The following is a 13,784-nucleotide window of genomic DNA, read 5'->3' as shown; positions in this document are numbered from 1 at the left end:
ATGATATAAATACTGTTCGGTTTCTCGCACAAACCAATCGTTTCGTGTTTTAGGACATCAATGTGTCGTCACGAGCCACAGGTTTTAATTTTAATTTGTCTGTGCATGTTTTTTTGACTCTTATAGATTGAGTTCTCATTGACAAGCATTATACGACTGACAGACCGCAACGGTTGGACTTAAAAATAATCATTTGTGTTCTACTGAAGAAACAAAGTCACCTACATCTTGGATGCCCTGGGGGTAAGCAGATAAACATCAAATTTTCATTTCTGGGTGAACTATCCCTTTAAGTGTTAACAATGAGATTGTGTTTTTTATAATCAATTAACACTGATTTTGTCATTTTTTACAAGATGGACAAAATTTGTCACCAAAAAAGTCATTCGGTTTAACCAAAATTTCGGTTTTACCGAATGACACTTTTGGTTATACCGAATGACGATATTTTCAAACAATGCTAACAGGCTGATATCTAGCTAGCTAGCAAAAGGACAATCAAACATTTTATATTTAGTAGAAGTTTTTAAAATATTACAACATACTCCATGATTTATAGCGGTTGTACCGAATGACCTGATGTTTCGGGACATGAGTATGATCAAGTGAAAACATGAATTTTTCAAATAGTTAAAAGAGAGTTAGTTACTTTGCTTCACAACCATGTGGTCCTTTGCAGGTGTCTGAATGATGTCACATCCTGTCACATGATATTGACCGCATGACTTGATCCAAAATGGTCCCTTTATATTGGTAACTCCGAATGACATCAATGAAATTCATTTTTCCGGACATTCTTTCTCATAACAAAGCAACGACTTCTACACATAATTTTAATACCATTTTGTTGATATATGATGTTATAAAATCATGCCAGAATAAAAAATATAAATGAAGTGGCCTTTGCACGGTTAAACCGAATGACGCTTCAAAATCTTTAAAATACCTTTATATGTAGCAAAATATAATTAAAACCTTTTGGATTCAATAAAAGAGATCTAGTTGGACTACCTTACATACTTTGGATGTCATATCTTTGTTTTGTATTATTATTAAGGCCTTTGGACAAAAAAATGACCCGTCACATCATTGAACCTTTTATACTGTTTTTATAAATGCATGATAAATCCTGTGTTCACATGTTACATGATTTTCATGTGTCATGCAACATGCTCTGGAACTGTTCAGCTGAGAGCAAGCAAATACAAGGTCCTTTTCCACCCAGTGTTTCTCATGATGTGATGGCAGAAGACATAGCCAACCCCAACACCCTCCTTTTTCTCTTTACAGACTTTGGAAAAACTGACATTTAGTAAAATCACATGCACATGAACATCTGCAGCCCTCTAAGAACATTCGACAAATTTAAGCAATTTCATTTGCATGCATTAGTCAGTATTTTTAATCACCGTGCCTTTGCATGCATAGAGGGCAAAATCATTTGTTCTGTATGTGTTTCATCACCAAATGAGAGGAAGTTTAAGTATCAAAGCATCACAAACAACAGCTGTATTGTGCAAGAGTTTTTGGCTTCAGGTGCACCATTATTGGGCTTCTGAGAAGGAACTTTCCTGGATCTGTTTTTGAGGAATCTGCATGTTTATCTGATCAGAAAGTATTGTTTTGACATCTCGCCTCAAGAGTTAGAATCTTAAATGATGAGAATTAAAAAAAATATCTATTAATACGGTCCTTGGAACTCACTAGGCAAGTAAAAAACATCTTTAACATTTAAATATTTTGGAATCGAAAACGTTTTTACTATTGGCCAACACCTAATGACTGATGGCAAAAGATTAAAATAAAACAAAGATATGCTCCATTCCTCTTTCCTATGTGATGTGAATCATTGTGGAAAGTCTCACCATTTCAATGGAATATTGGTTGCACAAAATAGCAAATGTGGAGCTAAAATAAGGGCCAGATATAAAGATATTACGTAAATATGCCCCAGAATTGTCCTTTAAACCTGGCATCATTGCTTCCACTTCTGCTTTCATGTGGCCCAAAGGCTTTCTGGGAAGTGGCAGCCTTGGGTAGTGATTCAGAATCAGTCTACCAGCCCATGGCCTGCCATTTAACAAGTGGAATAAAACAAAGTTGTCCGTGGGAATGCTAAGCCTTCAAGCCAGACATCCTCAGAGGAACTGAACTCTTGTGATTTTTGCTGGTGCCACTTTAGAGGTTCTTAAAGAGATAGTTCACACAAAAATGAAAATTACCCAATGATTTACTCATCCTTAAGCCATCCAAGGTGTATATGACTTTGTTCTTTCAGACGAACACAATCAGAGATATATTTAAAAATATCCTGGCTCTTCTAAGCTTTTATAATGGTTGTGAATGGGGGGCGAGATTTTGAAGCCCAAAAAAAGTGCATCCATCCATCATAAAAGTAATCCACGCGGCTCCGGGGGTTAATAAAGGCCTAAATATGGATACAGTTTTGTTTTGTTTTTTTTGTTTTTTTTACAAAAAACCCATGGCTTCGCTTCAGAAGGCCTTCATTAACCGTATGGATTACTTTTATGATGGACGGATGCACTTTTTTGGGGCTTCAAAATCTCACCCCCCATTCACTACCATTATAAAGCTTGGAAGAGCCAGGATATTTTTTAATGTAACTCTGTGTTCATCTGAAAGAAGATAGTCATATACACCTAGGATGGCTTGAGGGTGAGTAAAACATGGGATAATTTTCATTTTTGGATGAACTATCCCTTTAAAAAGATAGAAAATGAGAATTATGTCATCATATTCACCCTCTTATCTATCCAAACCTGACTTTCATTCTTCTGTGAAAAACAAAAGATCTTTTTGTCTATATAATGCATTCATGTAGCTCAAACAGCATAGACCATGGTGCAAAGGCCAATGTTATGGGTTTGATTCCCCTGTGAATGCTTGAATTAATTAAATGTTCACTTTAAATGCAACGCAAGTTGCTTTGGATAAAAGTGTCTGCCAACAGCAACATTGTATGTACAAAAAAGGCATTTTTCAAAATGTGTTTGTGTTCCACAGAGGAAAATAAGTCATAGGTTTGAAACGACATGAGGATGAGTAAATAATGACAGAATTTTAAGCCATCACTATACGTTCCTCAGACCACCTGACTCTTGAGATTGGGAATCTATTATTTTGTTGTCTGTCAGCAATGTCTGGACACATATCCTGGGCTGATTTACTTCATCAGTGAGTGTTTTGTTCATGAGTGTTTTGAAGCAACACTGTGTTAATCATAGTTTTGGTCTCAGTAAGTGTTGTTTAGCTCAAGATAACCCAGGCATTAAGTCATCTGTTTTAAAACAGCCAGGATAACAGCTGTAGGGTGCCAAGGATTCATTAACATCAGTCCCTTCTCTGAGAGCCATGTTGAGTTTTCCCAATACACTCAGTTTTACCTACCGGTAAAGGTCCTTGAACAGTTTTAAGAGACATGCATTCCTAGTTAAACGTTATCACACACCACAAATATGCTTTCTGGATGTAGACCAGAAACTGCTGTGAAGTTTACACAGGGCGTAAAAAGTATTCGGATATGCAGAGAGCTTGTGTTTTCAGTCCAGTACAGAAAACTGAAAGACTAAAATCGATGAAGCGTAGGCTCACATGCCCAGCTCAGATCTGAAGCTAAATGTAGGTTAGTGGTTTTCAAAGCCAGTAAGTTGAGCTGGAGTGCAGTCATTCATTCTAGGATGGGATGCGCTACTCAAATATGACAATTTTAATTGTTTTGATAGGTTTTTCTCTTGAAAATTTACATAAACCCCTGTTGGGCTGCTTTAGAGAAGAGGAAGAGTTGTTGTAGTAGAGTGTTGTTGTCATGCCGTCATTTTACGGCAGACTGCTTCACAAACGAGGGTTTTAACACATTTAACACAAAACAGCGTGTTTTTGCTCAAACCCAAATAGGGGCAAATTTGACAAGCTATAATAAATGATCTGTGGGGTATTTTGAGCAGAAACTTCACAGACACATTCTGGGGACACCAGAGACTTATATTACATCTTGTGAAAGGTCTTTAAACTCTTTTATCGTGACTCGTGTTTCACGGGACTCGAACCCAATCACGTTCCGAGTGCAATGCTGTATCAGGTGAGCGACTGAGCAAGTTTACTACATCAGAAAAGCCAAACGTATGTGATGCAAATGTCAAAATGTATTAGTTTACAAATCATGCACTATGGTAAAAAGTGTACTGAGATCATAAAATAGCATAGTGCAAAAATAAGTCTTTATAAATAAATAATCTGCCCCTGTAATCCTAATTTACATGAAAAGGAATGAAAGTTGTTGGTGATTTACTGCCACTAGTGTTCATTTCAGCTGGAAACTGCAGTGAATTGCATGTATAGCAGGGGTATTCAATTAGTCTTCCAAGAGGTCCGATCTCTATATTTCCTTCCCAGCATAGGTCCGGACAATATATTTGGAAGAGATGGGCTCCAGTAGTGCTTTGTGAAAGAAAAAGAAAAACCTAAAGAGTCAAAATAGTCATCAAAGATGAGGATATTGGGCCCTCAAAGCCAAAGAGAATTGAGAACTGAGAACTGAGAATTGAGAACTGAGAATTGAGAATTAAGAATTAAGAACTGAGAATTGAGAATTGAGAACTGAGAATGTTTCTATAAATAATTTAAATATCTCATCAGTTGAGCCCAATTAGATATGCAAGCTATTATTATTTTTTACATTTAGATATGTAGAGCAGAAGGTTCTGCTCGCAAATTGATTCTGAGCTTAGTTTTTAACAGCAGATGGTGCTGTAGGTTATTTTTTAACCGCATGCTCAAATGCTCATGAAGAAGAGCGCTTGTGCATTCGGTCGAGTCTGAGAATGTACTCGCACCTCAGAATGCTTTTATGACGCGAGATTAATGTAAACAGCCCACTGCAAACACTCTCAACCTTTTCGAATTTTATGAATGATTATTTTATAGAAGGTTCAAGCTTGAAGGAAGCAGAGTACGGCTGTTTCTAAAGCATGCAGTGCCATGAGAATCACGATACATAAGAGCTTGAATGAAGCACGTTTGACTCTAGATAAAAATATTAGAGGATAAAGCACCGAAAGATCATTACCATAAACGACCCTGAGTACTTGTGTGAAAATGTTGTGGTAAAATGGTGCTACCGTTATCATTATATCTCGCGGTCCAGTTGGAACCAAGCCGGGGTCCTCTATTTAAGGATGCCTGATGTATAAGTACATTTGTGGAGTGTCGGAGAGACAGATACCTCACAACACTTATTTTTTTAATATTTTATGTGTACTATTCCAAAAAATGCTTACGGCCCCTTTAAGGCTGTTTATAAACACGACGGAGATCATCCAGACTTGTTCTGTTAAACTGCTCTAGGCCTAAAAGATGTTTGAGGTCCCAGAGGAGCAGTTAAAACAGCAATGTCAGGGAAATGTCACCATAATATTTTTACCATGTCTCAGGCATTACAACGCAGGAGGAAAGGGAGGCAACGCTGACTTCACATAAACCTAAACCGACAGTCACGTTTTCTGGTACTTTAAACACAATTATTAGCATTTTACAAAACTCCTTTAATCTGACGTGCTGACAGGTAACTACACTCGACAGCATGGAGATGAGCTATGTTTTGGTTTCTGGTTCTGGCAAGTCAGTTTTAGGGATTCGATCTCGAGGGAAGAGATTGGAAGACTGATCTCGGAGCAGATGAGACCTGTAAGAGCAACACACTTTTCTAATTATCCCTCTTCCAAATATTGCTCCAGTGAGTCTTCCTGTCTTGGCTCTTGTTGCATCAAACCGCAATGACTTTCACATGTCTTAACATATGTGCCATTATCCATGTATACGAACGGTTGTGTAACTGTAGAAAACATGAGTTTTGAGGGTCATTTAAAAGATGACGTCGCTGTTTGCGGATAGCTCGTAATTCCTTTCTCTGGAGATTAGGATCATCTTCAGAGTTGATTTATTCAGTTAAAATCTTGATGTAGGCCTTATATGGTTTAGTATAACCCATTAAAATTAGATCAAAGAGGGGCACCGCAACATATTTCATCAAGGATCTCACTTGAGAATAGACCGCTTCCTTTCCTAACGCTGTTTGCACAGGTGAGAAAACTGCAAGCTAGGCACCAATCCCATGATTGCTGTTACCTCAAGAAAGTCATGCTTCCAACACAAACAGAGTCCATTGTGATGTTCGAAAATGTGAAGTTGAAAACTGTGGCAAGGCCTTAGCATGACCTGCATATTCTTGCCAACATTCACCTCTCTGTTACTTATGGTCTGTTTTGCCGTTTCAGAGCATGCTGGCTTTGCGCTGGCCCATCATTTGTTGACTGTGTTATAAAAACATCTTCCTCCCACGCCGGTCCAGAAGGAGGATTTTGGGAGCATTCATCAATCTCCTTCAGGACAAAACAAAGTCATTAGATTAGCAGTTCTCTAGAGGAACACAAACAGCATTTTGTTTTACCAACAACAATAAAATCAATCCAGTTGAGTTGAGTCATACTAAAAAATGGGTCCCAAAATTCTGTCATCATATACTCACCCATATACTCACCCTCATGTCGTTCCAAACCTGTAAGACTTTTGTTTATCTTCAGAACACAAATGAAGATATTTAATAATATCTCAGCAATTTCTGTCCCTCCACTGACAGTCTACGCAGCTACCACTTTAACGCTTCATAAAGAGATCGTAAAACTAATCCATATGGATTAGGTGGTTTATTTCAAATTTTATGAAGAGACTTGATCGCTTTATATGATGAACAGATTTAATTTAGGCTTTTAATCATATATAAACATTCATCAACTCACACATCAGTTGTGGTAAACAGAAGCTCAAGCACATTTGCTTGACGTGAACCAATGAGTATCATTCTCGTGTTACGCATCACGTTTGAGCTTCCGGCGAGAACCAATGAGGTTCATTCTCGTGTTATGCAGCACATTTGAGCTTCAGCAAGAACCAATGAGGTTCATTCGCAGCACGTTTTAGCTTCCGGCGAGAACCAATGAGGTTCATTCTTGTTACGCAGCACGTTTGAGCTTCCACAAGAACCAATAAGGTTCATTCTCGTGTTACGCATCACATTTTAGCTTCCGGTGAGAACCAATGAGATTCATTCTCGTGTTACGCAGCACATTTGAGCTTCAACAAGAACCAATGAGATTCATTCTCGTGTTACGCAGCAGGTTTGAGCTTCAACATGAACCAATGAGGTTCATTCTCGTGTTACGCAGCACATTTGAGCTTCAGCGAGAACCAATGAGATTCATTCTTGTGTTACGCATCACGTTTGAGCTTCAACATGAACCAATGAGGTTCATTCTCGTGTTACGCATCACGTTTGAGCTTCCGCGAGAACCAATGAGGTTCATTCTCGTGTTACGCATCACGTTTGAGCTTCAACAAGAACCAATGAGGTTCATTCTCGTGTTACGCATCACGTTTGAGCTTCAACAAGAACCAATGAGGTTCATTCTCGTGTTACGCATCACGTTTGTGCTTCAACAAGAACCAATGAGGTTCATTCTCGTGTTACGCAGCACGTTTGTGCTTCAACAAGAACCAATGAGGTTCATTCTCGTGTTACGCATCACGTTTGAGCTTCCGCGAGAACCAATGAGGTTCATTCTCGTGTTACGCATCACGTTTGAGCTTCCGCGAGAACCAATGAGATTCATTCTCGTGTTACGCATCACGTTTGAGCTTCCGCGAGAACCAATGAGGTTCATTCTCGTGTTACGCATCACGTTTGAGCTTCCGCGAGAACCAATGAGGTTCATTCTCGTGTTACGCATCACGTTTGAGCTTCCGCGAGAACCAATGAGATTCATTCTTGTGTTACGCATCACGTTTGAGCTTCAACATGAACCAATGAGGTTCATTCTCGTGTTACGCATCACGTTTGAGCTTCCGCGAGAACCAATGAGGTTCATTCTCGTGTTACGCATCACGTTTGAGCTTCAACAAGAACCAATGAGGTTCATTCTCGTGTTACGCATCACGTTTGAGCTTCAACAAGAACCAATGAGGTTCATTCTCGTGTTACGCATCACGTTTGTGCTTCAACAAGAACCAATGAGGTTCATTCTCGTGTTACGCATCACGTTTGTGCTTCAACAAGAACCAATGAGGTTCATTCTCGTGTTACGCATCACGTTTGAGCTTCAACAAGAACCAATGAGGTTCATTCTCGTGTTACGCATCACGTTTGTGCTTCAACAAGAACCAATGAGGTTCATTCTCGTGTTACGCATCACGTTTGAGCTTCCGCGAGAACCAATGAGGTTCATTCTCGTGTTACGCATCACGTTTGAGCTTCCGCGAGAACCAATGAGGTTCATTCTCGTGTTACGCATCACGTTTGTGCTTCAACAAGAACCAATGAGGTTCATTCTCGTGTTACGCATCACGTTTGAGCTTCCGCGAGAACCAATGAGATTCATTCTCGTGTTACGCATCACGTTTGAGCTTCCGCGAGAACCAATGAGGTTCATTCTCGTGTTACGCAGCACGTTTGAGCTTCCGCGAGAACCAATGAGGTTCATTCTCGTGTTACGCAGCACGTTTGAGCTTCCGCGAGAACCAATGAGGTTCATTCTCGTGTTACGCATCACGTTTGAGCTTCCGCGAGAACCAATGAGATTCATTCTCGTGTTACGCATCACGTTTGAGCTTCCGCGAGAACCAATGAGATTCATTCTCGTGTTACGCATCACGTTTGAGCTTCCGCGAGAACCAATGAGGTTCATTCTCGTGTTACGCAGCACGTTTGAGCTTCCGCGAGAACCAATGAGGTTCATTCTCGTGTTACGCAGCACGTTTGAGCTTCCGCGAGAACCAATGAGGTTCATTCTCGTGTTACGCAGCACGTTTGAGCTTCCGCGAGAACCAATGAGGTTCATTCTCGTGTTACGCAGCACGTTTGAGCTTCCGCGAGAACCAATGAGGTTCATTCTCGTGTTACGCAGCACGTTTGAGCTTCCGCGAGAACCAATGAGGTTCATTCTCGTGTTACGCAGCACGTTTGAGCTTCAACAAGAACCAATGAGGTTCATTCTCGTGATACGAATCACGTTTGAGCTTCCGCGAGAACCAATGAGATTCATTCTCGTGTTACGCATCACGTTTGAGCTTCCGCGAGAACCAATGAGATTCATTCTCGTGTTACGCAGCACGTTTGAGCTTCAGCAAGAACCAATGAGGTTCATTCTCGTGTTACGCATCACGTTTGAGCTTCAACAAGAACCAATGAGGTTCATTCTCGTGTTACGCATCACGTTTGAGCTTCAGCGAGAACCAATGAGGTTCATTCTGGTGTTACGCATCACGTTTGAGCTTCACAAGAACCAATGAGGTTCATTCTGGTGTTACGCATCACGTTTGAGCTTCCGCGAGAACCAATGAGGTTTGTTCTCGAGCTTTTTGAAGCATCATAGTGGTAGTTGTGTACACTGTCAATGGAGGGACAGAAATTGCTCAGATTTCATTAAAAATATCTTCATTTGTGTTCCGAAGATGAACGAAAGTCTTACAGGTTTTGGAACAACATGAGGGCGAGTAAATGACAGAATTTTCATTTTTGGGTGAACTAACCCTTTAAATCTACAGAAATGTACTTTTTGGACTAGAACATTCTGGCAAAGTTTTCTCTAAGTTATGAACAAACATTCTTCCAGTCACATTAATAGAATGTTTGTTCGAAGTTATCTGTCTTTAATAACGTCATCAAAAAGTTAGCACATTATTTATACATCATTCATGGAATGTTTTCTTTTTCTGAAGTGATGTAGAACAATCAGATGAATGAGAAGAGAAGAGAACAATCAGAAATAACGTTTTCATAACTTAATAAGAATGCTAGCAAAACGTTCTTAGAACGTTTATGTTAGCTGGGTTAAAATCATTTTGTCAAACTGGCACATGCACCAGTTTCATAAAGTGACCCAGTTACTGTTATAACTGGCTCTCAGACTAAACGTGTTACATCAGCCAGGGAAAGAGATTTACACAACACAGAGCCAACTTCTGCTGCATGTTTCATTAATTAAGTCAACTGACTCAAGCACAGATCAGTAGACTCAGTTAGCTCATTTCCCATTTGTCATCCAGCATTAATGAATTAGCACTGGGACTGAGACAGGAAATGACCAGCTGTCATAGAGCGTTTACAGCTGCACCTCAAGGGAAAACCGAAGGGGTCAAAATTTGATGGCTTTGCTAAGAAACTGCTTTCCGTAATAAGTTAAAAGCACCAATATTTAATTTGAAGGACTCTCAATTGTATTGATCCAATGCATTTAGAGGGTAAAAGCAGGAACATCCCATTTATTGATATTTTTCACCTCTTTTTCCTCAGGTCAGGAAGTGTCAAACACCACTGGCACGAAATCTACGCTTTTGTTGAACATTTGGCTGAGAAATTCACCAGGTACTAAACTGTCTCCTAAGAAAAACAAACAAATGCATTGAGTCAAACTATAAGACCCAACTGAATGGCATGTGTAAGATTTCTAATGTGGGTTATAGATGATTTCACGAATATGTAACCGTTTTTAATCGTCTTACAGCCCTATGCTACGAATGTCCTTCATCGTCTTCTCAACCAGAGGAACCACAATCATGAGACTCACAGAAAACAGGTGCAGAAAGACACGTTCTCTAGTGCTTCACATTTTTAGAAACAGTTACTTACTTCATTCTTCTCATTTTTTCAAAGGGAGACCATAAGAAAAGGCCTTAATGTTCTAAGACGAGAGATCCCAGGTGGAGATACATTTATGCATCTTGGTCTACAAAAGGTAAAATGTTCAAATTAAAGCTGTTTGTCGTTCAAATAAGCTATTTTAATGTGCTTTGCTTCTTTTTAACAATATTATCTAATCTTCATTCACAGGCAAACGAGCAAATACACCAGGAAAACTTTGGTAGGCTTCCATTAAAGGCGCCTAATGTCACCACTGAGCAGAGTATTGCAGCGTTTTTCCTTACCAACAATGACATCTTTAATCCTCTTTGTAGGAACTGCAAGTGTCATAATTGCATTGACGGACGGTGAGCTTCAAGAACATCAGCTGATAGCAGCTCAACAGGAGGTAACAAGCATTCAGTCTTCAGACGTTTATAAAACTAAAGGCTCATGGTTTTTAATTACAATTGCTTGATATTTAACCAGGCAGCACGAGCTCGGGGATTGGGTGCAATCGTGTATTGTGTTGGAGTGAAGGACTTCAATGAAACTCAGGTAATGATGAAACTTTTGTTAATGGTTTTAAAGCACCATTTGTCTTGAACTTGTACACATGGCAGTTAACAGTCACCATCCCCGTATCGGGACAATTTGTGCACTCTCTTATTGCCTCCTCTCTATCACATATTTTAGTAATCATCATAAATTACTAAATCATTCGATAGCTTAAAGGATTAGTTCACTTCTGAATGAAAATTTCCTGATAATTTACTCACCCCCATGTCATCCAAGATGTTCATGTCTTTCTTTCTTCAGTCGAAATGAAATTAAGGTTTTTGAGGAAAACATTCCAGGATTTTTCTCCATATAGTGGACTTCACTGGGGTTCAACGGGTTGAAGGTCCAAATGTCAGTTTCAGTGCAGCTTCAAAGAGCTCTACATGATCCCAGACGAGGAATAAGAGTCTTATCTAGAGAAACCATCGGCCATTTTCTAAAAAAAAAAAAAAATGTATATACTTTTTAACCACAAATGCTCGTCTTGCACTGCTCTGTGATGCTCCACGCATGAAAATGGCCAATCATTTCTCTAGATAAGACTCTTATTCCTCGTCTGGGATCGTGTAGAGCTCTTTGAAGCTGCACTGAAACTGACATTTGGACCTTCAACCCGTTGAACCCCAGTGAAGTCCACTATATGGAGAAAAATCCAGGAATGTTTCCCTCAAAAACCTTAATTTCTTTTCCACTGAAGAAAGAAAGACATGAACATCTTGGAAGACATGGGGGTGAGTAAATTATCAGGAAATTTTCATTCAGAAGTGAACTAATCTTTTAAGTGTCCTTAAGTGTCTTCTATAGAAAGAGCTCAATCTTACCAAAGCATTCGTGAATTACAACCATTTAAGTTCAGATCTATGCTCAAGGTGAGTAAACTAGTATCAAAGCATCATTAAGTACTTCCATCTTGCAAACAATGATGGAAACTCTTCTTAAACCCTCAAGTATGCACTTACCAGAGAATGTAATTCAATGTAAACCATGCACTTTATATGGTGGAAACCAATTGAAATCAACCAATCGAGACTTTGATCAGCTGTAAATAAACATCTGTTTGTCCTTTTCTAGCTGGCTACCATAGCGGACACCAGTAAGCACGTGTTTCCGGTTTTGGGAGGATTCCAGGCACTGAGAGGAATGATTGACTCGGTAAACCAAAACTTGTGGAAGATGAATTAAACATGCATTCTTCTAAGATGCATGTTTCTTTACTTAAAGGGTTTGTTCACCCAAAAATGACAATTCTGTCATCACTTACTCACCCTCAAGACTTTTGAAACACAAATGAAGATATTTTAATGAAATCTGAGAGATTTCTGTCCCTCCACTGCTTTGCTGATCAATGTTTATATGTGAATAAAAGTCTAAATTAAATATGTTAATCATAGAAGATGACGTACCTCTTGAGACGACTTGGAATCATATGGATTTCTTTGTGAACGTTTTGAAGTGGCAGAGTTTTGGTTGAACAGACTTTCAATGGTGGGACAGGAATCTTAATTTGCATTCTGAAGATGAATGAAAGTCTTATGGATTTGGAAAGACATGAGGTTGAGTAAATGATGATGGTATTTTAATTTAGGGGTGAACTAACCCTTTAAAGTTGAAGTGTGGGATTTTTTTCAGTGGTAAAATATTTTTTTTCTATATCCACGCTTAATATCCACCTTATTTTTCACATTTGTAACCATTTGTAAACTGATTCACCTGAAAAGTTTTACATTGTAACACTGTGCTATTTTCAAAACATCAATCAAGTCTGTGTTTCCCAAGACCATCATAAGCCCATGCTTATCATAGAAACCATTGGCACTAATGCAGAAATTACACACTTCAGCTTTAATAATAAATGATAAATACATTTATAAGTAAATAAATTCATTTTGTACAAATTATTAAATTGTTTTATAAATTTTATTTAAATAAAAAATAGATATGAATGAATATTTTCTTTTTTAGATCATCAAAAAATCTTGTATTGAGATCTTGGCAGCGGAGCCATCCAGCGTATGTGCAGGAGGTATGGAAAATATATATATATATATATAATATATTTATATAAAGTAATAATAATAATGCCCTTGATTTCATTTGTTAATAGCTATGTTCCTTCCGCATTTAATTATTCAGGAAATAAGACTTCATCATTGATTTTAGCTGTAGGAAATATGGATTCTTGTTAACATACTGGTACATGTCTCGCAGTGGATTATGTATGTGCCATAAATCTTTATGGTATATTGTAAGTCAAAGAGAATTTAACTCAGTAAAGGCCCGTTCACACCAAGAACGATAACTGTAAAGATAACTATGAAGATATAGTTCTAAATATAGCTGCGAGCAGCAGTTATCGGAGTTCAAGCGCTTTAAGGTCTTTAAGCACATGCGTGTTTTAATTAGCAAGCCTGTAACCATCTCGATCATAGATGGAAAAGACCATTTACAGCCAATTACAGCAATTTACTATAGGAAATATATGGTTTTTAAAGCTTTTTAACAGTTAGGTCGATCCAAACACCTTGGACTAATT

General features: G+C 38.6%; 1 protein-coding gene across 1 annotated transcript in view; it reads left to right on the top strand.

Moving 5' to 3' along the window:
- Window positions 1–13,784, top strand: part of antxr1c (ANTXR cell adhesion molecule 1c) — a 40,784-nt gene that overhangs the window by 3,006 nt on the left and 23,994 nt on the right. Inside the window, exons 2-9 of the mRNA XM_051914500.1 lie at window positions 10,364–10,435; window positions 10,575–10,646; window positions 10,724–10,805; window positions 10,901–10,931; window positions 11,026–11,099; window positions 11,180–11,248; window positions 12,323–12,403; window positions 13,214–13,274. Of these exons, the coding sequence (XP_051770460.1) occupies window positions 10,364–10,435; window positions 10,575–10,646; window positions 10,724–10,805; window positions 10,901–10,931; window positions 11,026–11,099; window positions 11,180–11,248; window positions 12,323–12,403; window positions 13,214–13,274 (542 nt within the window). The remainder of the gene's footprint in view (window positions 1–10,363; window positions 10,436–10,574; window positions 10,647–10,723; window positions 10,806–10,900; window positions 10,932–11,025; window positions 11,100–11,179; window positions 11,249–12,322; window positions 12,404–13,213; window positions 13,275–13,784) is intronic.

The sequence above is a fragment of the Ctenopharyngodon idella genome, chromosome 12 (assembly GCF_019924925.1).
Source record: "Ctenopharyngodon idella isolate HZGC_01 chromosome 12, HZGC01, whole genome shotgun sequence".
NCBI lineage: Eukaryota > Metazoa > Chordata > Actinopteri > Cypriniformes > Xenocyprididae > Ctenopharyngodon > Ctenopharyngodon idella.
The sequence above is the reverse complement of the archived record's forward strand: the minus strand, read 5'-3'. Positions and strand labels throughout refer to the sequence as shown.